This window comes from Channa argus, chromosome 17 (genome assembly GCF_033026475.1).
Source record: "Channa argus isolate prfri chromosome 17, Channa argus male v1.0, whole genome shotgun sequence".
Classification (NCBI taxonomy): domain Eukaryota; kingdom Metazoa; phylum Chordata; class Actinopteri; order Anabantiformes; family Channidae; genus Channa; species Channa argus.
In genome coordinates, this window is record NC_090213.1 from 12757075 (window position 1) to 12782949 (window position 25875).

At 39.4% G+C, this 25875-nt stretch overlaps 1 protein-coding gene across 1 annotated transcript in view; it reads right to left on the reverse strand.

Annotated features, from left to right (window-relative positions):
- nbas (NBAS subunit of NRZ tethering complex) overlaps window positions 1-25875 on the reverse strand; it is a 138808-nt gene that overhangs the window by 74051 nt on the left and 38882 nt on the right. Inside the window, exons 25-39 of the mRNA XM_067481454.1 lie at window positions 23682-23855; window positions 23213-23346; window positions 20197-20259; window positions 18487-18609; window positions 18286-18388; window positions 18018-18095; window positions 17729-17883; window positions 14171-14283; window positions 11100-11213; window positions 8233-8346; window positions 5797-5954; window positions 4968-5051; window positions 3807-3983; window positions 3137-3250; window positions 1945-2068 (exon numbers count right to left, since the gene is read on the reverse strand). Of these exons, the coding sequence (XP_067337555.1) occupies window positions 1945-2068; window positions 3137-3250; window positions 3807-3983; window positions 4968-5051; window positions 5797-5954; window positions 8233-8346; window positions 11100-11213; window positions 14171-14283; window positions 17729-17883; window positions 18018-18095; window positions 18286-18388; window positions 18487-18609; window positions 20197-20259; window positions 23213-23346; window positions 23682-23855 (1828 nt within the window). The remainder of the gene's footprint in view (window positions 1-1944; window positions 2069-3136; window positions 3251-3806; window positions 3984-4967; window positions 5052-5796; window positions 5955-8232; window positions 8347-11099; window positions 11214-14170; window positions 14284-17728; window positions 17884-18017; window positions 18096-18285; window positions 18389-18486; window positions 18610-20196; window positions 20260-23212; window positions 23347-23681; window positions 23856-25875) is intronic.

Genomic DNA, 25875 nt, shown 5'->3' on the forward strand with positions numbered 1-25875 from the left:
GAAGGGAAGGTGACTTTTAAAAAGAGAGTTATTCATGATTGACAGTGGGACAGGGAGTCAAAGTGTTTATGTTTGTTTGCAGGAGATTTAACATGGCAAAAAACTGGCATTAGTACACACTAGCTGTGTCTCTTGTATTGGTCAGTGCCCACGTATTACTATGCAAACACACATACGTGCAGAGACACACTCGCATTCATTTGCTCTTTATTTTTGTAGGGGCATTGATTACGACGAGCAGCTGTGATCCATCACCCAGCATGGCCTTGATGTTTTGACTTGATGCTAGCTCTCTGGTATCGCCGCGGTGACATGTCATTATTTACTGTTGCTGTGGGATGCGTGGGGATACATTAATTAATCAATATGAGGCTATTCTTCCCATGTTTGCCCCTAGTACACCACATATGGGCTCCCTGGCTAGACAGATGAGGAGAGGGGAGGGGAGGAGAGGGCAGGGAAGAGGAGGAGAGGTGAGGGAACAGCACTTTTGGCAGTGGTTTCAAAAAGTTTTCATAGCTTTTAGTTTATACTCATTTTACATTTCAGAATAAACAAAGATAAAACTGTCATTTTGCCCAAAAAGTTATATTCAACAATCCACAATGACAAAGGTAAAGACACACATTTGTGTAAAATAATATAACATATGAAATATTACAATTGACACTGCATGCCAGGCTAACAAAAAAATGAAGACCAAAAAAAAATAAAATAAATTAGGACAAGGGTACATACCAATTTCTAAAGCTTTGAAAGTTCAAGGACCATGCATTACTCACACAATGCTGCAGAAGTCCTCTGCACAGATTTCAGAACCTGCCAGAAGGACGACCATCTCAGCAGCACTCGAACAATCAGGCCTTTTTGGTGGAGTGGCTAGATGCCCAAATCAAGGTGTGCAATGTTTGTAAAAACACTCCCAAAAGGACTCGCTAAAAGTGCTTGTACAGTACGGATTCAAGGGTCTGAATGCTTGACTTGCAAATTTTATTGCAAATCATTTGGAGTCATTGTGGGTTTTTGTGTGAAGATGTATGGGCCAAAATGTCAATTTTATCCATTTTTTGTGAAGTTTATCATATTCTGTGAAGCCACTGTGCCATACCTGCACTTCACTTCAACACATTCTGAAAACACATTCACAAAAAAAAAAATTTAAAAGGTGCATTTGCAAATGTAAAATTATTTCTAAAATCAAGCAGATGTGTGGGTTTTGGAAATCAATGTAGAGGTTCTGATGAGTTGAAAACATTCTAACTACAGTTTATTACAAAAGTGTAAAAAACTAAGATCAATATTTAGGAGCTTCCTTCCACAGGACACCACGGATGTTCACACTGGATGTAAACACAGAAGCTCATCTTGCTGAATGACAATTCCAATGAGTTAATTAATTCAACAAGATAATCACATACTGAAAAAAATGTTCCCAGTAATAAGAGAAGCAGTGTTAATTTTTGTAATTCTACTCTGAATGGAAAGCACAAAGAAATTAAAATATGGAGGCGCAGATGGCAGACAATATGGTCTGTCTGTTCTGCAGTGAAAGTTCAGTTTCATTTCACACCACAGTCGCAGTCAAGACGGCTTCAGGAACAACACAATTACTACTCCAATAGTTTTGAAAACAAGCTTACTACAGTTTGTAACAGATTTTATGACAGCAGCCACTTGGGAACTGTTGGACTGTGGGACTACTCAAACTGCTAGACAGCCAACCCAATTTGAACATTAAATCATCCGACAGTAATTCAGCCCAGTTCTAAAACTGATCAGGTGCAACCAGTTTGGGGTTAAAATCAAGTTTAGTCTGCCCACAATAATGGATGCTTTCAAATTTGGCTAATTATATAGGCATCTGCATTTCTCCTATGTCAAGAAATAGGCGAGTGTAACTGTGTATCGTGTATGTAGGTCTTGTTTTTCCCCCTTCATGCTTACCCTCTGTAGCGGGAAACAAGGTTTTTCCTTCGGTTTTGACCTCAGCTAGTTTGCCAGTCCTCAGCAAAACCTCTGCAAAGTTTTCCTGAGGCACGGCTTTGTAGGATGTATACACATCTTGACTCTACAAGACCAAACAGAGAAGAAAAAATGATAAAGACATACATAATACACAGACTGAAGAAATCCTGCAGAGTGGTGAGAGCAGAGCAGAAAACGACACAGGGTGACATGATTAACGTGAGTGAGCATGTTAATTCCTGGGGAGTCAGTCAGATGAAAGCGGGAGTAAACAAATGAACTTCAGAGAAAAATAAAGCTTTTCAAAAGCAGTTCATTGATAATTCATAGACAGGATTCTTGTACGTCAAGTACTGTAATCTCTCAAGTGCCTGAGAGGTCAACAGTAAAGTTTGTGCTCTATCTGGCCTCAAAGCCATCGCTTTCAATGCGGAATGATTACCGTCTCTCTTCCCATCTACTACTCTTGTTCTATCCATCTTTCCGTCCTGTTGCATTTGTCTTTCTTTCTCTCTCAATCAGCCTCTCCTCCCTCCCAACTTCCTTCATTGAAACTGTTCAGGTAAAAAAAAACATCCCATTGATCAACCAGCTCATAGACAGATGGATGTGAGGAGCCATTATTGGTAGATGGATGATGGAAGATGAATGAACGCTGGAGATGGAGTGGAGGAAGGGATTTGGAGAGGACTATTAAAATGTCATGAGAGGAGATGTATCGGCCTTCTGTTTCCCCTCGCGTCCACTCTTTTAGCTATCCACATGATTTGTGTCTCTGAGTAAAAAGCCCTGCTATAGCCCAGGGCAACCATTTTCTAGGCATAAAGGTCAAACTTCTTCTCTTCTTACTTTTGTTTTTTTCCATCTCCATAGTCTCCACTCCACCTATTGCATACAGTACTGTTAGTGTTTCAAATCATTAAACACATAAAAATGGTCTCTGAAGTTTTAATCTCTCTTCGTGTAAAGTACTGTTAATACGCTATGGGCATTATAATTAGCCTATATTTATGCTGTCATTTTTTTTTTGAAGGAAGTCATAGGAGGAAAAATAAATGCGAAGCCTTAAATGGTGAACTTTTTGGGCATTTTCGCAGCAGTTTAAGAAGATGATGTGATAATAAAATAAATAAAATTGAGCCACGAGTCACATTGGTCTTAAGCCACTTACCGGGTCTACATAGGGATCATCAATAAGTTCCTGATAAAAGGGGTTACAGCCTTGACGCTCCAGGTTGGAGTTCTCACACGCCCCATTCTGGCTACTGGCTCCCACGCCGTGACCCTGAGGAGCCATCAAAACATCATTAAACTTTCACAACATGCCCACAGCCCTGTCATCTCTCTTTGTCCCAAAGCTCACATCCTCTTTTTTTTAAGAAACTTGGGACCGTGAGCCTCTTACCCACTGATCATTGCTCTGACTGGAGACACCATCAATCTCTGCCCTGGTGACCACCGTGCCAGCCCAGCCACCGGCAAGCACCAGATTTTGAAATATTCAACAGACGGCAATTAATTATGCAAGAGATGAGCTCTTGATTGGTTGTTTTTTTGGTGAATTCTCTGAACAAGAGTGTGTGATATATGAGAGAACATCCAGATATGCAACTGTGTCATTCAGACACAACCAGTGTGCAGCCCAGGAGCTAATGTTCTTTTGTTGTTGGCTGTTTGATCATGCCTTTCGCAGCTCTCTAATGATTATGCATTCATAATCACACGTCAAAAGAACACATTTAAACCCACAGGTAAATAAAAACTTGATATTATACTAGATATTATACTGCTACTGATATCAAAAACCATCATCAGCAACAAAACAGTCCAAGTGTTCTTACATGTCGCGGCCGGAGATAGTTTAGCGATTCTTTCCACCAGCGGTGATCACTGACTGCTGTCAGTACAGCCTTGGTGTTCAGCCCTGTAGTGGTCAGTACTTCCATGGTTTTAGCCGTAGTCCTGTGCAGCAGGTCCCCCGCTGACCCCACTGCGGAGACAATAGTGGGAGCACGGGTCTGGAACCCAGCAGATGACAGTGGTGATAAGAGAGACAAACAAAAAGAAACTATGACAACCTCATTGTTCAAACGCAAAGGTTTGTTCCAAACTGATGTGCTTCTATTGCAGAAACCATGTCTGTTATGACACTAATTTATAGGGACCATGATAAAACAACTCAATTCATTATTTTATTTGGTGACTCAATCTTTGAACCAGGCAACTTGATGTTTGATGGACAAACATAAGGCAACAGCCAGAAGCCAGTTAGCTTAGCACAAAGACTAAAAACTGGAAAACAACTACTTTGGCTCCGTTACATTTCCACTTCACTGTGGCTGCAAAAAAATTTCTCCATCCAATAATCTTTCCTATTTATAAAGTTTTCTTCAACTTGAAAATGAACAAATTTCAACCAATTAATGCTACATTGTGCTGTGAATTGTATTGTTGGAGTATTATTGAAAGCATGTGACCCATTTCTGCACAACTGAAACCGATTTTAAAACTACATTCAGAGGGCCAATGGGTTGGGGCCAAGTCATTTAGTGCCTTTCATTAATTTTTTATTTGGCAGGAGATTAACAGTAGGAGAAACAGTATCTAAACTGTACACACAAAAACGCACCTACAGTACAGGACATTTACAGTACATAGATGAAGAGTAGGGACATCCGTATAACAACAAAATGACAAAAGACAGCTTCAGATGAACACCCATCCACACACCAAAGGGATGCAATGCAAGTCATGAAACATTAACAGCCACTCAAGGCATAATAAAGCTAGCAGCGCTGAAAGGAAGGAGAATGGGAGACATAAATAAACCAAGGGGGCTATGCAACACTGATGTGTAACCTCATCAAATGTGGACCAACAGCAAAACACACAAACTCAACAAAAGGCCAGAGGGACACCCACATAGGAATGGTAGAACAGACAGCTCAGCTCATAAAGAGAGAACATACAGATTTAGTTACAAACGTGTAACACACACAAACCTTTCTTGAGTCTGTCTCCTCTGTCTCATGTCCAGTCTGCGAAATAACAGGCTCCATTTGATAGTTAACTGCCCGGTACAACACCTCCAGGAGAGAAAGAAAGAGGAAGAAGGAAAACAAGATGAGACTGGAAGAATTTTAAGGTACAGTAGCTACAACATGGTGCAATAAATGTGAGGCAAAGAAATTCAATATTCTTTTAAAGTCGATTTTGTACCGGCACACTCTTCATTTGTAAAGAAAGAAAATGTTGTAGACCGCAAGAGTTAAGTAGAGAACTGCATGAAGAGTCTAAAAATGTACCTTTTAGTCTAATGGAGTACAACCCAGAAGTGGGAATTTACTCCACAACCTATGGCTCATATGTTTATGGGTCCAACAAGTTTAACAAACAGAGATGTTACAGTACCTTCTCAGGCAGATTGAACTATATACTTTTTGTTGGTCAAAAATAAAGTGTAAAAAAATTGATATCATTTATAATTGCACTTTAGAATGTGGGTCTGGCAAAAAAACATTTTAAAGACAGTGGATTACTTTGGACTGTTTTCGGTTAAAATGCAGCCATGATCATTTTTCAGTGTTGTCTGTGTCAGAGGATTATATACTTCACCCATCTAATAATCCTTCAAACATACTGATCAACAGTTATAATAAAACAGCAATTCCTGGATTGTATCTGTCGATTCATTCAAGTAGCTAAAGCAACATAACATGAGCAAAATCATGAAACAACTGAAAAGAATGCATAAATATAATATTACATAGAAAATGAATTATCAGTCAGTAATGCATATTGGTCAAACCCTTCAGTTCAGTGAACACTAACCTGAGTTTGCAGGTCACTGGAAGCAGCCAAGAGGCCATGGATATTGTCAGGTGGACAGTGGGTTAGGGAGAAGGCCAAAAGCTCCTGCCGGGCCTCCAAGTCTCCATAGGCTTCAAACTGACCGAGCAGACTGCACACCTCCCAGGCAGGGCTGTAGCCTGGAGGACGAACAGATGGAGGCAAACAAGGGGGGTTAGGTGAAGTAACGTCAGGTAAGAGAAGCAAGGATAAAAAGGATAATGTGATTTTAATGTAGTTTTAAATTACAAGTGAGAGTGAGTGTAAGTTTGTGTAGGAGATAGAGGAAATAAAGGAATCAATAAAAACATTACGCAGAGAAAAGAGGTTGTGCAAAAGTCAAATTGTCAAATATAACACACAAATTTACTCACTTTACATATACCTGTCATACAATTTAGCTGAGCAGAAGTAGTTTTCACTTCTATTATTGGTCTTCTATCTCTACTCATCTGTCTTGAATCAAAGTGTATAAAAATGCACAGCATATAATGCTTAGATATGACAATACAATAAAGTGTAACCTTCCAAGCCCCTGGGATATTAATACATATTTCTGCTACGTTTGTTTCAGCAGTCGCAAATCAACACTGCATCCCGACTTCATTCTCACAAACAGATTCAATTATTCCCACTGTGTTCACAGAAAGAGAACACTGGTGCTTATCTGATTACACCTTCTCTTTCTTCCCAACACCTCTCTCCCTCCACACAGTCTCCCGATACTCAGTGCTGTTGGAAAATCCAGTGAAATCCTATTCACTTTCATTTCTCTGTGGCATAACATGAAACCTGGTTGGACAAAAAAAATAATAATTTTCACAGTAACCACTTTAAGTCCCTTCTGGGAAGGTTTGAGGAGACAACAGTGTAGAATGGAATTTTATTATGATATCATTCTCCTGATTCTTGTTTTGCCCAAGTACTTTACTTTGATTTTTGCTGTTTGAGGATGGATGTAAGGTTACCAGAGCAAGTACTTCTAATGTGACTGAAACCGTAAAATAAGTCACTATAAACACCAGCATAAAGGAAGTCCCAGACCAAAGTGTGATTATTAAAGAACATATGAAGAGCCAGCTGTGGTTACCACAAACTCCAATCACTATAGATAAACTTGTGTTTTTCAGCTAACTTAATAAAGTTAAAAACATATTTTTTCTTTGGCATCTTCTAGTGTTTCATTATGTTTGTTCTGCTGGTTAAAAGTAAGTTTCAGATATTACTTGGGTGGGGCACATTTTAGTTCCATTGTAGTTCTGACTGTCATCCCTATCAGTTATTTTTGTTTAATGATGCACATAATCTAACACAGAACAACATGTGAAAGACAATAATGAGCACAAAGCATTAACAAAAGTATGAGGGGAGGAGATGTAGGCACTTAGTTAAGTGGTGTGTGTGTGTGTGTGTGAGAGAGAGACTGTAAGAAAGAGAGAAGGTTCTGTGGGTGTGTTTGTGAGTTTTTTTTTAAAATATTACATGGGTAAGAAAAGTAAATAGATTAAAAAAACTAATAAATAAATCAAAATAAAATTAGCAGGGTACAAATTATTACACAGTAATAAATCATAGTAATAAAGACAGGGAGGGTGCTGGCAGTGGTGTCCACTGACATGTTGCTCTGTGTTGCTGTATTACTTTCATGGTTAACCCATGACTTCTGGAGGCTGCATAGCAATGCATGAGGAGGAAAAGACTTCAGAGGTCAGTTTTTGGATTTGCTTTTCAGGGTGTGATTATTACAAAAAGGAAGAAATGTGCTGGTTAATGAGCTTCACTGGTGCTGATGCAGTAGGTGGATTATTGAGTTTTTGAATAAGCCAAGTTCTTTAACTATTCTGAAAGAGCCACTATGTACAATAGGTGGTAATTAAAGGCAAAGGGACCTGTTGTGTTGTGTTACATTATAATTAAGGATGACAACTTTCTGAAAAAAGGAAACTCACATACAGCACACGTTCCACACCCTCTCACCTACACATCACATGTGGATTAAGTACTTGTATTTATCTCTGGTATGACACTGACACTGCTTATTAAGTGAGAATTTAATATTTACATTCAAAACAGATATAATAAAATAAAAAATAAAAAACATGAAGCTATGCCATATCTAGATTATCCACCCCAGTGTAACCAAAATCTTGCTCTTGCTGTTTTATTGTTCACAAGTTTATTGTTTATGATGCTGACTCTGAATTATGGTTAGATGAAGCAGGTTAAATAGGTTTCAGTTACAATTCAATGAGATAATGAAAGGGTTGGCAAGTGTTTAGAGTTCTGTTAGGCTAATGGGAAAAATGGCTGATATAAACAAGGGTTAGTTTCTCTAAAAGCTTCAGTGTGCATTATGCTACTTCTGTCAACTTCTTGGCTGTGCACTAATTCACAGTTTCGTTGTGTCAACTACAATACCTGCAGCCATGAGGTCCTGGCAGTGGATGTAAGAGGCCTTGAAGTCCAGACACTGAAAAGCTTGCTCTGCCAGCAGGGTCAGCACTTGACCTTTTCGTGTGGCCTCATCATCTCCTACACACACACACACACACAGATTTATTTATGCAGACATCAGTGCTGGAGAGATGCACAGAAACATAAGTGTTCTGTATAAACTGGAGTAATGTCACTATGTCAAAGCTAACACAGCCAACCTCATATCACTTAAAACATCAGCCTTAATTAACGTTTTATTTAGTCTTCATCTGACGACATTCACAGTCATGGGCTCAAGGTTAGAACATAAGGAAATGTTAATGTTTTAGCTGCACCGCAGACCAAGCCCGAGAGAACATAATAATCTGTTTTCAAAAATGAGGTTATTGCTGTGTCTGTTCATCTTAAAGACATGTTATGAAATGCAAAAAAATACTAACCCACTGCCCCACTAAGTATAAAAGTTTGATATCTTAGTGGTGGTGGGATTGTGTTTTGGTATAAGCATTCATGTGGTGGCTTAGGACAACCGTTCATCAAAGTGTAAGCTCAATAAACAAAAAGGAGACGACAGGATGATCAAAAGAGGCACAGGCAGAAACAGAACTTCTGAAAAACCTGTGCACTGAAGACCAAACAACAGCAGTTGAGATGAAGAAATGCGATAGTATTGGTCTGTCCGTGTGTGTGCATAGGTTTGTGTGCAGAGTAAGGGACAGACAGAAATGCAGTGTTTACTGCAAAGGGGAAAGAAGGTGCTGGTCAAATATTTTCAGAGTTACTGGTGAATGGAAGTCTTCAAAAGTCAAGGCTTCAACTTCTAGCAGGTTTGTGTGCACTTTATGAATAAGTGTGTGTGTGTGTGTGTGTGTGTGTGTGTGTGTGTACGCCTTCATTCACCCTGTTTTCTTTTAGACCAGAAGCTTTTATTAAGACACCTTCTGACCTTATTTTCAAGACCATTTAAATCAGACATCCTGGAAACTGAACTAAAGCCTCTACCTGTTCTTGAAGGGACGATCAAATGGTGGCATGAAAAGGTTAAAAAAGTTAAAAAGCTTAAACTATGACATAACCTCATAAAGCGTTTTTACTGCATCCAAGTCAGAACAATTGAATTCTCATTTGGAAACATAATTATTGATTAATTCAGACAAAAACAAGTTTTTCCTCACCATTGTGCCATAAGACTGAATCATTTACAGAGCATTTCTGTTGACTGAGACAGGAACTGAACCCTTAGGGTTTGTAACTGGTGTGCTGGTGATACCTGCATTAAATATTCACCACATAACCCTGGAGCTATGCACCCTTCAAAAGCCTCCCCCCTGCATTTATTTATTTAAAAATGTGTTCATTCCTCTTCTCATCTCCCTATCCCTCTTTTTTCTAAAACCACACAGTGAGACCTGCCTGCTGACTGAAAGTGAGCAGCACAGGCAGAGAAATGCCACCAGGCTAGTAGCAGGTTTCTTTTAGCTGGTGACAGGCCTCAGAAAGAGAGAGGGGACAGAATGAGCTGCGAGTTAAGAGGTAAAGGACAGAGGAGAAAGGAAGGCAACAGAAAGACAGACAGACAGACATGGAAGAAAATGTTCCGATTCTTGAAGCAAGACAAAAACCCATGGATAGAGAGAGATTCACACAGACAGTAATGTTTTTGTCATTTTTTTTGGTCGAGAAATAACAGGATACCTCTTGGTCTTTCCCACATGCTGGGAATGTGTTATATAAAAATATTAATATTTTTAACTTCTTGACCTTATCTAAGAATTTAAAAATCAACCAAATAATAGCCTACACGTCCCTTTCTTTCATCTGTTGCATTGACTGTATTGCTGAATCAATGAATTGCCATGTTGTGTGTTCTGCAGTTTGTAATCCAAACAGGGAGACATGAAAGCTCATCCGATTTTTTTGTTAAAAAATCTAATTCGGAATTACCAAATTTGACCAGGATAAACATTTTTTTTTCAGTCAAGAATTTTTAATTATGGTTACTACAAAATGAAATTCTCCTTATTAAGAAAAGACGTAACTTATTGTGGAGACATGCTTTGAAGCTATTCATGAAATATCTGGCAATACTGCAGAGCTATTCGCTTTCGTTCTGAGCAAGGGTCACACTTCTAACAATTTAGAGATTTATATTAATAATAATTTTAATGGATTTCCAATCTTCTGCTAGCAAGATATTATTTTATTATTATATATCTAAAATATTATTAGCTAAAAGTAATAGCGAGCGCATGTTGAGCCCTAAACGGGGACAAAAATGACCACAGAATGAAGACGTTCCAGTCAACAACCACCTCACATAAATCTAACAAATATGTAAAAAATTACTGCCATTCAAATACATTCCATCCATCTTTTTTATTTAAATTGTAAATACTGGTGAGCAGATATTACTTAATCGCCTTGCAACGGACCTGTTCCTGACAATTAAAACTACATTACATCAGTGAGCTAACCTACTGTACAAGCCTGAGAAAGGAAACTACCTCGCTTCTTCAGGATATGTGTGTCTGTGAGTGTCTGTATTTTTGCCTGCAAGCTACATCATTGCTCAGGAAGACGAATTTGCCTCATGTGTGAGAACTGTCAATGCGTCTGCTCAAAGTACCCACGCATGTCAGGGTGCATCTCAGGGCGTCATGTGGGTGGTGGTCCTCTTCCACTTAATCTCATGAGCTTTGTCATGAAACTGCCACCACAGAAGAGTCTGGGTGCTTCAATGTTAACCTCAAACACACTTTTAACATATTAAATAAAAAAAGGAAGGAAGATAATGACGTGATGAGGTCAGTGGTGTCAGAAAATGTTTGGCTGTGTGTGTCTTTAGGTACCTGCCATGCGAAGAAGAGAGGCCAGATTCAGCAGAGTAGTGGACTGCTTGTAGGCTGTGGAGCAGTGGGCGATGCACTCCTTAATGATAGACAGACGGTTTGATCGCAGGCGTACTGGGAGGAGGGGGAGGAAGACAGAGGGGGAACAGGGTTAGGAAATGTTTTGATAATTACTGCATTAATTCTGGAACAAGTCAAAACTGATATAATACGCATAAAGGATTATGCAGCTGCTGTCACAAAGTCAGGAAAATAATTAAGTGTTGCGCTGTATGTGACATTACAGCCTAACCCTAACAACACACTGACTATTATTGACAATATGCAATTTTGTTCAATTAGCCACAAAAGAAAAAGAAATATAGCACTTACAGGATAACACATTTTAAATGGAAAACGTAAGTGGAAATTTGATTAATAGAAAAACAAAGTTAAAGCTGCAATGATTAAATCTTAATCAGCAACAATTTTGATACATTATTTAAAGCACCCAATTAATTTTTAGGCAAAAATAGCAAACATTCTCTACATGACTAGTTATATATGTTTTTTATGTCAGAGTAATAATGTTGTCTGTATAAACTAAAGACAAAACGTAACTTTCCCTAAGGCCATATGTGTTAAATTAATTTAAAAACACATCATTCGCATATTGTATTTTACATACTGTAAACATTGTAAAGTAAAAACCAGGAGAAGCCGTGCACCAACAGTAACAGCTACTCATAATTTTATACTGGGCTCTGAACAAAGGTTATATACTGTAATAATAATAATAACAAGTGCTTTATAAATAAAGTTATTATTATCAAACAAAGGAAAATATATTATATATATATACACATATATTAAAAGAAATAAAATCAAGTTAAATATAAAATCAAATTAAAGCACAAAGTAAAAATACATCAAGTGATACTCTGCACTCTGTCATGACCTTGAAAGCATTAACAGTGTACATTAAGTAGTAACTTTTAATAACAAGTGGGTTATGCTATAGCTATTATAGAAAAACAGTGTTACTTTCCTTAAATGTGAAGCCTGTACACAAAGACATGCAAAGTACAAATGAGCTGGGATATCTGACATGTCCCTGAGGTAACATGCCCTCTTTTGGTTGTCTTCACCCACCGTGACAGCCATAACTCCATCTTGTAGACTAGCCAAGTCAAAACAAGTGCAAGCATCTCCAAGGGAATGCCGACAGCTAACATCACTGTCATAACTCCAGAGGACTGTTGCCGTTCGAGTGACAGTGAAGAAGGTAAGAATCTAAAATGTTTGATTTAGCTATTTTTCATATCATTCAAAACTAAAATTGTAATTAATTTTTAAATCAATATATAATCCAGCCCTACAATCAAGACTGAGTTATTTACATAGAAGGATAAAAAAGTCTCAAAACAGTTTACAGTCCACCAGATTTGGGATTCGAAGCTCATTAAGTGAAAATATGTCACTTAACTTACAGTAATCCTAGCACTAGACTCGTTATCACCCTTCTTTTCCCCTGACATACTGGACTGCGCTTCACTCCGTGAAGCTCTGCCAAGCACTTCAGATGGTCACTGCTTACAATGCATGAGATTGCTTAAAAAATTTGCTAATTTAAAATCTACTTTAAATGTACTTATTTTGAGTTTAAGATAAAAAAAAAAACAATGACCATATTTCTTTACACTTGCGCTGAAAACCTCAAACATAGCATTTTTGGTGCTGCCTTGGCATCACTCTGGGCGAGGCCTAGAGGGAATTCTGGGAAAGGGTTGTATCTATGAAGCATCGCCTTAGGCTCTGCAGGAGAGCTCCAGTTTACCTAGGCTCAAATCATTTCACTTAATACTTTTGTGTTTATCTGTGAGTGTACAAAGTAAAAGGGATGTGACTTTTACATTAGCTGAAATGAAAAATGTTATTTATTTCTTTATTATGTGTGTGTACAATTCATTGCATGTGTCCTTGTGTCAGTACAAATAAATAATATGAGGACACTGCAGGCAATACAGAACTGTTGAGCTACTCTGGCCCTGAGTCCTCAAACTAGACTTTAGGCAATTATCACTGAGTATTAACTGGACAGTTTTATTTGGCCAAAATTCATTTTTGTTTTCACACTTTCTATTATTTTTTTTCTATTGTTTTGTTTTTCCTTCATTCCTTTTTTCTTATACTTTATCCCTAAAGTCTGCCCTGTTCTCGCTTTGTCTCTAAGGTAGGAATAAGTGGGCAGGGAAAAATAAAGCGAGTGAAGTGCAGAGAATGAGGAGAAAGAGGAATAAGAGTAATGGAGTCAAGGAGAAGTGGAAAAAATAAAACCTAGGCAATAAGAGATGCAGAGGGAAGTGAGAAAGGACAGAAAGGATAAGACAGAGAGCAATGGCACTTTATTACTCTCTCCGTGACAGTGGTTTTCTGCCAGCAGCTCAGTTTGATGAGGGCAAAGGGAGGAGAGAGCACAGGCCTTGGGGGCAAACTACACCTCGGTTCAGAGGTGAGTCAAAGAGGGGCCAAGCTGGATCATTCTGGCTCCACTGTTTCTTTTACACAGAGAGCGATGCCCGGAAACTGCTGCGGTAAGGTACTGATGCGGAGCCAGGGGAGAAAGAAAGCACATGGAGGTGAATATTGATTGTACAGGTTTACAGATGATTTTAAAAAAGGACGAGTGTGTGTGTGTGTGTGTGTGTTTGTGTGTGTGTGTGTGTACAAGAGAGCACACATACCAAACACTTCAATCCTAATTAGGCCATCAGGCAGATGTTGTTTGCTCAACAGTTGATTCATAAATAACCATATATTTTGATATAGTGGCAAGAAGAAGCGGCATATGGAGGGATGGAAACACTGCCTGCAGGGAGGGAGAAAGGCTGCATGGTATATGGATAACTGAGGTGGGGGACAAAGCAGTTTCATCCTCTGTGTGTGAAGAGTTGAAATTATAAACTGACTGACTCCTGACTCCTGACTGACTCCTAAAACTGCACTACACGATTTTAAAATATAAACACCTTTGGTTGACAGAAGCAATTCTATACTCCTTGACATACTCATGAATAATAATTCATTACTACCTTGCAGTGGCAGGATGCTGACACTAAAGTCTTCCAGCTGGCTGAGGGCACTGATGAGGTCCAGTTCCTCCTGGATGGCTGGGGGGCAGTCTGTGATCAGCTGGAGACACACCCTAATAGAAACAGTTAAAACAGCGAAAACATGATTACATTTCATCTACAGACCAGTCGGATTAGATAAACTCTGACAAACCCTAAAAAAGAAATGAAAAAAAAAAAAGACATTCCTGTTTGTTGTGGAGAACTGGGTGAGAAGATTGATCCACTCTTTACTGCCTTAAGGCTATAGCTAGCACCCAGTTAGCTTAGCTAATAATATGTCATTTGTTTAAGGCTACAATATTTAACTCAAGCAAACACTAGTGTGACACTCAAATTCAATCCACTCTGCTCTGCTAACCCTCCCTCTTCCTGCTCTGCTCTGCTTTTCTACCATCTGCTACACAATGCCTCACTCTGCGCAGCACTTCAGGTAATAGTTATTGTCAAATTGCAATAAATAAAAGGTTGCAAAATGTACCAATAAGAGAGGTTAGAAAGGTGAACCTCGTTTAAAAACCTTTTAGAAGGGAATATTTCTAGTCTCTTACCAGTGCTGTAATGGGAGTCTTTACAGCAGCTCCCCACAACAAGACACATTTGAGAGCATTTTTCTAATAAAACACATTTTGAAAAACGTTACAGAGTTCAGCTTAAATATGCACAATCCCTGTAGCGTACAGTGTTTATGCTAAGCAAAGCTAAAACGGTGATGGACGTACCTTCATGTTAAAAATTAAAATAAGAAAGTACTTATCCTCAAACTTTCCACCAAAAAGAAAATATCCCAAAAATGCTAAACTACTCCCTTAATTATTGGGGCGGAAAGGTGAAATAAAAAAAAGTCTAACTCATTAACTGTTTTCTACATCAAAGGAAGTCTGTTTAAACAGGAGACACACACAACTGCAATGGAGTTGTGACACTTAAAACAGGTCTATTCCTACATTCATCTCACAGAGCTGCAGAAAACATTTGCAAAAGCAAGAGCAACTGAATTGACTGCATGTCAAACCGAGTGGGAAGGACTAAATGAGTTTTACTTTTTTTCACACAGATTTTTCAAGCTGCAGCAAAAAAGTGCTTTTAGTCTGTGAAGTTCTAACATGGTGATCAGAAACATATTACGACCACTCAGATGGATTTATTTACAAAGTCTAGGCTAATTTGACAGACCTACAGCAGGGGAGTCTTCTCTTGCAACAAAATCCACACTCATTACCCTTAATAGGATTATGTAGTACATCGCTTAGCATATGTAACAGTACTCACACTGAAAGTGTGTGTAGGTGTGCGTGTGTGCGTGTTTGTCTGTTTAAAATTCAACCACACTCATTTTCTTGGTTTTCCATTACTTAAATATACAGAAAGCAATAAAGAGCACATATCATAAGAAAAGAAATAGATTAGTAAATTATTTACAAATTACAAAAATCCCATAATGAACGTCAGCATGAGCAGACCGGAGAGGAGGGAACTTGTCCCTGGGATTCCACAGCTTTCGTTAACTCTCACAGTTAATGAGCAATGAATGAACAGAGAGGACAAAACGTCTCAAAGCATCTCAAACACAGCATGACTCCATATTGTTAACTGGAGTACACACACACACTCTGCAAAACACTCGGCACACAGCTTCCCACTCTTTGAACATGGTTGGTGTTCTTGCCAGATATGAGGGGTTTGTCCTGGCAAATGAGCACAGAGGAAAGTTTGTAGATGGGTGATCGAGAGACAGAGCAGAGGGCATGTTGATTATGTACTCATGCAGTGAAGTATCTGTGAGAATGTGTGTTGTGTGTCGAGACAACCTTAGAAATTTCAACATGAGCTTTGCATCACGAGCTGTTGGACAGATAATTTATATATAACCACTTTCTGTTGAACACCAAACATGAGAGCACAACATTTATATGCCAGTAACAAACCATAATACCTTGCCGTTGTGTTGACCAAACTACCATTGTACAGAAGCACACAGAGCAGCAGCATACTGACACATTATCCTAGAATTTTTATCTTTTTATATCTTCATTTATTCGTCAGTTTTCACTCTAGCACTCTCCCTCTCTCATACAAGGTCTTGCAGATGAGAGACAGAACCAGCAATGAAATGAAACATCCATTTTGGACTTGTTCTTCCATTCATACTATTTTTACTGCATATTATAAGATATTTCAACTTCGTAGGAAGTTTTGTGATTTCAATGTCATACAAATGTTGTTATTATTTACTCTACACACGTGTCTCACACTTCTGTTAAATCTGTGCATGTGTGGCAGTTAATGTGAACCATCAACACAAAAAGACTGAAACTGAGCAATAAGGCCTAAAATGTCAAAAGTCCGTGTCTGTCTGCAGCTAGATACTGGATATGTAGGGAACAGGGTTTTTGGGGGGGCTTTTAAAAAATAACAAACAAAAGCATTTAACCAGTGGGCAGTAACACTAAAACGATAAAGATGATAGACCTTAGAAGATCCAACTGAACTGATGAGAATGGCTGTGTTGGGTGAAACCTCTGTTCATTTGTCACTAGATTCAGCAACTTTTATATTACACAAGTCAATAATCTATGGTGATTAAAAGTACTGTTTACTGCACCTTTTTACTACCTATGAGATTTTACCCTTTTGTTAAGTTTAAGGTTGTGACACTATGTTTCTTGCTGTTTGTCTACTTCCTTATCTGTTTATGAGCACCTCTAAGTCCATTTGTCTGATTGTGGCGCTCTTCTCTCAGTCAGGAGGGATGTTTTTATATCATTGTAGTAGTTGGAGGGGATCCCTGTGTTATTTCCAGAAGGGTCACTTTTTCCTTGTGTAATCTTGTGCTAAATACTATTGACCGCATTTATTCAGGACAAACCCAGGTGCAGTTTGTGTATCTGTCTGAGCATCTGTGCATTTAGTACACGGGATAAAATGTGTGTCTGTGGAGCAGTTATTTTAATCTGAATGACATAGGCCAGATCAGTCTGTATGCACCAATAATTTCAGAGCTACAGGCACAAGTTCAAACACTACTTTCTGTCTCACATCTGAAAATCACATGCAACAAACACAAACGCACATATGCACACGCAAACACAGTGGGAGCGTTACAATGGATGATGTTGTCCAACTGTGTGGAGGGGGGCCTCTGAGTTAGTTGCTATAAATGAATGACGACCCAATTACTGTCCCACTTCCCCATTAGGAACATACGGTAAGGTCAGACATCTACAGGCCCCCCTCTGAGTTTGCAACCAGCCAAAGAAACACACACATACACACACACACACCCTGATATACAAATACTTATATTTGGTTTAACTGTCATGTGACATACTGTAGGGAACAAAATAAAAGCAGTGATCCTTATTTTATTCCTAGTTAGCCATGTGGGCACAAACATACAACTACCCACACAGGACTACATTTTACATCTACAACAAAGGTCAGAATTTTCAAGATCCAAGATTCAATCTTGAATCTTGAATAAACCATTATAATTTTTCTCCTTATTATTCTCCTTACCTGGCCAGGCCCATGCAGGGGTCTGTCAGGGTTGTGGAAGAGTTGAAGTATTCTCTGGCAGCAGCCAACACCAATTCCACACTGCTGTCGTAGGCCACCTTCAGACCATAACCTTTACCCCGGAAAGACAAGCTGACGGGAACATCTTGACTAAACTGGAAACATCAAGTCAAAACAATCAATGAGACTTTAGAATTTGAATTTTTTTATGGTTGGTTTAATATGTGGAGACATCAATGGCGAGTAGAAATGTATTCTGAAGTAGAGTTGCAAATCATCTTTAATGTACCTTGGAGCAGTGCATGAGCTGTCCTGCCAGGCGTACGTTCTCCACACGGCTGGAACACAGCAGGGACTCAACAAAGACCTACAGAAGTCAGCAGATGCTGCTGTTGTTAACTGACCATAGTTTTGACACCATTTCATATTTTATTTAATCTAAACACCGAATTCAGAGGTTCAAGAGATGGTGAGGTTATGTGTGAATCAGATACCAAATGGTCATTTAAGGTGTGAAATGTGAATACAGACATGTGTGTTGGGCTGGGATGCAATACCTGGTGACAGGTCTCTGGTTTTTGACACGTGTAGACATTCTGCTGCATGTCAAGCAGGTCCTGCAGTAGACCTTTCCACACCGTCTCACTCACTGGGGGGTTTCTACTCAAACACAAATGTGTAAATGTATGGTGTGTATGGTGTTGTTCATGCGATCTATAGACAGAATCTAAATTGTGTATGCGTATTTGCGTCCATACTTGCGTCCGGTGTGGCGGCACAGTTTGACCATCAGCTGGTATGCTTCCTCTTCACTGTTCTGGCTGTTCTTCACGTATGAGATGGGTTTCTGCAGACCATGTTTCTCCAGAACTTCTACCACACTGTCAAACACAAGCACAGATGCAAGCCATGTAAAAGCAGACATGCAATGATACGAATTAAAACAAGAAATACATAAAATAGAAAAATACACATTTCCGAGTCACGTTAATCAGCACTGTCTTTCAGTAAAAGGAGTCGACATGATGATCAACAGCAGTGGGTATCACAGTAGGAAATGACAAAAGAAGAGAAACATAAGAAGAAAAAAAAAAAAAGACCAAAGATGTGTAAGCTGTAAGTTGTTCATTATTTTGGCAGCTGAGAGTCATTTGTAAGCCACAGTGCAGCTACAGAAAGTACAGAGCAAGAAAAAGGAGCAAACATAAATCTAAGAACGAACAAGACGGCACTACTCTGTAATTGTACATTTGTGTCCATCTTAGAGCATATGAATATTGGCAGTCTTGACTGAGGGAGAAAGGATTTGTATGTATACCTCTGCATGTCTGGGACTAGCATGGCACCCCAGTCTCGATGGGGTTGTGCTGCTACAGATGCTCCCTCTCTGCTGCAACTCATTACCATAGTAAACAGGTGCTTGTGTGTGTTACCAAAACATATCCATAACCATAGGTGTGTATGTGCACTGGTGCAAGTGTGTGTGTGTGTGTGTGTGTGTGTGTGTGTGTGTGTGTGTGTGTGTGTGTGTGTGTGTGTGTGTGTGGTGGGGGGTGTCTGCATGTTCCCAGTGCACATGTGAATTTGTTGGCAAGTGGTAGTGGCAGCAGCTGAAAACCGCTTTTATTCTGGAGGCGCACGGAGAGCAGACACTTCGCATTTACTGCCTGATTCATCTGGGTACAAGTGTGTGTCTGAGTTACAATGCTTCAGCTCCAAATATACATGCGCACTTTCCAGGGTGTGCCTGGGCCTGGTTGATTGTTTCTGTGTGTAAATAAATGCAGCTATTGGTCTGTAATGGCCAACACTAAGCTCTAACACAGGTTTTGCTCTTGCTGCCTCCTCTTTATCACCATCTGCATTCCCATCAACATCAGGCTCCCATCCTTGGCTTTATCCTTATCCTCCTTACTTTCTCCTCATCATTCTATCTTCAGATGTTCACCCTCAGGGAAGGGGTAAAAGGGAGAGAGAGAAAAGGAAAAACGGAGAGAAAGAGACACGTAGGTGATTTTAACCTGTAAAAGAGAAAATGCCTGGGGCTGTTTGAATACCATGGGACAGAAAGTGGTCCTTTGATACAAAGTGTGTGTGTGTGTGTGTGTGTGTGTGTGTGTGAGAGAGAGATGACTGTGTATCTATGTCTCTTAACATTCAAGGTATTTTCTTCCAGACCCATAATGGTGGTGGAAAATAACAAGCAGAGTTTCAAAGTGAACATTTCCCAAGCAACACAGACTTAATCACTAAACTAAAGAACTGTTCTCTTAAATGCTTTAATTCCCTGACAATGTGGACAAAGGAGATTTATGATTGAATAACAAGACAGATTCCTTGTTTATGTGTTACAGCCCAAAACCTAATTTATTTTAAATTAAATTGGTTTAAATTAAAGCCTCTAAAGAGGCTACACGGGGTGGACAGGAGAAGACAGAAGAAGAAAATATGGTGTGAGGGAGAGGTACCTGAGGTGCTTCTCAAGTTTGTCCACCTGATCATGTAGCGATGCTGTGACATCCGTCTCTGGCCTGTATGAGGACATACAAACACAAAACTAGTTGTTACTTTATGTTCATGTCAAAATCTGTAGTAAGAAAAGTAAAGCAATATTGTCTGCATAATTGTGTGTAAAGTCAGCAAGCCGGTGTGTGTATTTACAGTATGCTTGTACACTGTACACAGTGTACTCTGTATATATACAGATATATCTGTGTGTGTGTGTGCACGCAGCCTACCACTGTGAGGCTGTACTGATTTCCCACTAAAAATAAAATCCCACGATGCTTTGCCTTGAGGCAAAGGATTCTGGGTCACACTAGCCTGTCCCTCACTAGAGTACTGACCTTAATGAAACAAACTTCTGTGTTTGTGTGTGTGTTAACGTGTGTGTGTGTGTGTGTGTGTGTGTATATATATATATATATATATATATATATATATATGTGTGTGTGTGTGTGTGTGTGTGTGTGTGTGTGTGTGTGTGTATGTGTGTGAGTGAGTAAGTGATTTAACACAATCTTTTTATTATTGTTTCTTTGTATCGTTCTCATCCTTCTTCTGGTCAATGTGTGTTGCTACTTCCCTGCTCGTCCTTTTTTTTTTTTTTAATACCCCTTTTAGATTCATTCTATTTCCCTATGTCTCTCACCACCTAATCCCTCGCCCATTCTTTAATTTCCCACTCTCCAAAGTGAGCATACATTACATTCTTTTGAGCAGATTTAGACATAATACATTTTCTCAAAAAGGAGAAAAAATTTTTTAAAAATGTAAATTGGGTTATAATTATCAAGTCAAGTTTTCTAGCTCACAAATCTGCAATATTCTAGGGTGGGGAGGAAAGTGTGGAGCTTAGAAAGTCACAGAAATAACTCCTGGGAGAGATGTGAAGCTGGAGACATATACAGTAGTCTTGCAGCACTACTAATCCAAACACTACAGAGAAGGGAAGGACGTCTGTGGAAGTCTGAAATGTATATGACTATTATTTGCAGTCAGGTAATTTAACACCCTGTGAAAGTTAATAAGCTCAACTGCCATTTAACAATTTCATCTAACTGAATATTTCCCTTATTTTTCCCTTCTTTGTGACTTTTTAAATTCAGTGACCAGTTACAACGCTAAATATATCTGATATTGTGCCACATCCAAATCGAAAAAGCTCTTCAATGAGACAAACTGCACCTCCTTTCTTGAATGGAATCAAAACACTGAAAACATTCTACCACATGCCCACCTCTGCTCCTTTGTCCAGCTTCTATTCCACTTGTGTCTCTCACAAGCTCTTTATTTTTCGGAACACTTTAGAACGCAAAGCAGAACACTCACATGTCTAAAGCTTCTAACATGCAGCTCTGCACCCAATAAGAGGTAGGTGCAGTTTCTTCCAGCACCGCAAACCAACAGGGTACCACAGGCGTCACTGTCTGCAGTGTTTTGTTTTTGTGTGTGTCAAGTGCTTTTCTTTTATAAAACCACAGATTAATTTGTTAAATGTAATTTTCAAGTTGTACAATTGCGACCAACAAATTTTCATACGCCTACATTGTGTTACATTGCGGTGGCAGGTAAACACTTGAGGAAATGCAACCAAAGCTTTCTGCACAATTGGAGCATCAATTATGGGTAATTTGAAAGTTATAATAATTCAATAGTTAAATAAGTTCATAATGCATAGCTCTAACACTCAAAATTACCTACTTATAGTAGAAACCTTATACTCTACAGAGAGCTAGACTAGTAAATTAACTGCTGATGACAGTTCTGTGAGGTAATTAATGTTTCAGTATTTTTTCAGTGGGCTAAAAAGGTGAAACCCACATATCGCATAACATTACATATTTGCTGACTCATTAATAAATGCCACCAGATCTTATAAAATTACAAATTCCAGAGGAAAGTGAGACCTTTTTTGATTCCAGTGCATTGATGAGAGCTAGATACAGTTTTGTGTGAATTAGCTAAAGTGGTTAACTTAACTGTACGCAATGAAAAAAAAATAAGATTAAACAAGTGCAACAAAACTACTTTATATCTGCTTGGCTTTGTGTTATAGGTGGAAGGCTTAATGCAGTAAATGGCACATTTAGTTGACTGCATTACACTTGTTCAAATTATCACAACAATAAACCTAGGTTGAGTGTGGCTGTGCTCCCGAGTAGTCCCATAAAATCTTGTTTCAGTGCAGTTATCCCCCACTGCGAGTGTGCAGTGGAAATGCATACGATCACAGCACAGCACACCACAGCGCAGCTAAAGCGAGCTGCGTGAGCCAGTTCAAAAGGATAAAAGAAACCTTTGCTGAAAAGTATGGCGGCTTCATTGCAGCCAAGAGACACCAAGCACTCCTCATAGTAGTAATTCTATTTTCCAATTAAGGTGCACACAGAAAGGATAACCCATCTATGAATGAATCATTTAAGCTACAGTGACACAGGTCCATTTTATCAACAATTTTCTCTTTTGTACTTTTCCCCCCTCTTTTATTATCCTTCACTTTCCCTCAAATGCACTACATACCCACATAGCCTCATGGGAGAGGTAAAGGACAGGCCCTCTTGCCATATGAGATATAATGTATTATGGGAGGGGAGAGAGGGGCAGAGACAGCAATAGAAGGAGGGGGGAAGGAGTGTATAGACTGCAGCTAGGCTAACTGATGGTGCCTCTGAGTCAGATTTAAACATGAAATATAGAGAGGGAAAAGGCAAAGAACCGTGCAAGTGGAGGAAGACGAAAAAGACGTGGTAGTTAGGTTTATTGATAGGTCCTGGGAGAGTGGCAGAAAGAGAAAGGTGGAAGAAAAAGTAAGATATGGTAGGACTGGGACAAATTTGTTGTTTTGGACAAGGCAATAGTGGACGATGGAGACGTTGCTTTGCCACCTACAGTGTACACAGAGGAGTACATATTCAGAACATTTTTAGCCACTTGACTTTGTTATCATGCATAGCTCGGTGAGTGTGTGTCTGTGTGTCTAACCCATAGCCCCTCTGTGGCAAACACTCCAGGATGTCATAACAGAGACTGAGCTGGTCATCTCTCTCACAGCTGTAGATGCATTCCAGGGCAACTACCATCAGTTGGTCTGGGTCCCCGATGATCTTCTGCTGGCACTGGATGAGAGGAGAGAGGAGGTCAGTATAAGTGTATGAAGGTGTGAGCAACTGGTACTCTAATGCTTCAAAAGTACTGTATCAATCTCAGTATTTTCCACCCCTTTGGATATTTGTGTGTGTGCTACTTGTTTTCTATTAGCAAAGGGACCTGTCCTTGGCTCTGCCCTAATGGGGTCATAAATATAATGTTTACAGCACAGGACTATAACTCTATAACTCTGGCCCTGATATAGCACAGACACAAATGGCAGGTGTGCTCCTATTTTGTCGTCTCTCCAATTACGAGTAGCCAAGTGTGACACGCCATTGTGTTTGTGTGTTTGGATACTTACGTCAGGCTTGGAGTGCTGGAAGATGATGAGGGGCAGGGAGAGGTCTTGCTGTGCCAAGCTGACCAGGTACTCTCTGAGAAGAGACTTAGCGGCACCCTCCTTTTGTCCTTCACATCGGTGCAGAAATGGCACCATCCACTGAAGGGCATCTTTTACATAGTGCTCTGTGCTGGACTGGTGACAAAAAAACGAAACATGCAGTTCAGGCAGCATGTGAAAATTGATATTCTTTGATATTTCTTAAGGCTCATGGTTGAGGGCAAACTTTTGCACTCTTACCCATCTTTCAAAAACATAACCATGTACAACTAAATACTGGCTTTATATGTTTTTTTGAAATGTATTACCTTCCTGAAATGGGACATAATTGGGCACACGGAGTTTAACTTTACAGTGACAGAAAACACTGCGTTCTGACTTTTTTTTTCTTGTTGTATATGTTTGTGTCGTACCAGAGTAGCAGCACTGGGGTTGAGAAGGACAAACAAAGGCGAGACACATGCAGCTAAACCACAACGGGAATGGCCCGAATTTAAAAAAAAAAAAAAACAGCAGAGGAAATTGACGTATTTAAGCTTTAAGCAAAGGAAGTTTGTGTAAGTTACATTTTCTGTCGGACTTCAGACAAACTGTTTTTAAACAAAGCGGTATTCCCCAATTAAGGGTCTCCCCTTTCATTTAGCCTTTCACTCAGCTCCATGTTCCTTTCTGCAGTCTTTGGTTACAAACATGCACAGTTGGAGAAAGCCATTTAGAAACCTGATTACATGGCAAAAACACTGGGGTTCGACAGAAATCTACATGGGGAAAGTTTCCCTAATCCCCTATCCTGATTTTGGAAACCAGCTTTCACATTTATATGACACTTAAATCAGCTTTTCAGAGAAAGCCAACTGTAAGTTGGTTACTTAAGTCCACATAAACACACGCGTTTTTGTGGCAAGTTTCTACTTGTCTATCCCCTGTTCCTGCTAGCCTTACAAGTATCAAGTCATCCCAGAAGTTAAGTTCCAGCTCAAGTTATGTGTTGCTGCCATAGAGGAAATATATTGCTGTTAAATGCAGAGTTTCTACTTGCATCTATTCTGCAGAAGTGAACTGAATGGAGACAATGAGCACATACATTATAAGTAAAGGCTTTTACCCGTTATTTAATTTTACATTTGCAAATGTAAATTGGATTTACAGTAAATCATAACATTCAAATAAACCAAAATGTTAACTATGACAACTAGAGTATGTGGGATCTGCTTGTTTGGATGCATGTCGAGTTCGTGCAGGGCCTCATATCCACCTTACAATAGCTCAGACTCAGGATATAGAGATAAGAGAGCATCCACAGGAAAAATGAGGTTCAAAAAAATATTCAGATGCTAAATGAAAACTTGCACACCCACACACAAACATTTTACTTTGCTGTACTGTTTCTCTGATAAAGAAAGACATCAGACACTGGCAAAGAGGGAGATTTAATCTAGGCAAGTTTGGTAAACACTCACAGACACACACACACACACACACACACACACACTCACAGAGCGCCCAAAGGGAGTACCAGTCAAACAGCATGTGTTAGTGCAGTCAACAACATTTGCTGGCTGCCTGCCTGTATGGCAGATCCTACTGGCAAGGGTCCTCATAGGCTAAAGCTGGCAGTTATTAGCTACAGCTTAGAGGACAGCTCATATTATGTACTCCATGGGGACTTGTACTGTAGTACCTGCTCCAGACTAGCTTTGATAGCTCTCTAGCTGTTGTTGGATGGAAAGTTTGTGTTGTGACAAATGTCACAGAGATTTCAGCAATTAAAACAAACTTAGCTACATTAGAACTGACATTAAATACATGGTCAAACTATTTGGTTTTTTTTTCTGGACTATTCCATTTCCATTTAGCAGACATTGTGTTCTTTAGGCAACATCAACATACACAATTTCACAAGACTTCCTTTATTCCTTTTCTGAGGTGGTGAATTCCATCTCAAAAGATTAACGGCTTTCAGCTTGTCCCTTCAGAGGTCGCCACAGAGAAATATGTTCTGCACGTTAATTTGGCAGGAGTTTTTACGGCGGATGCCCTTACTGCCGCAACCCTCACAGTTTTTATCGGGGCTCGGGAATGGCATCAGGGTGGCCATTGGTGTTTGGCCGGGGCCACACCTGGTGGGGTGGGATTCAAACCCATGGCCTTTTGC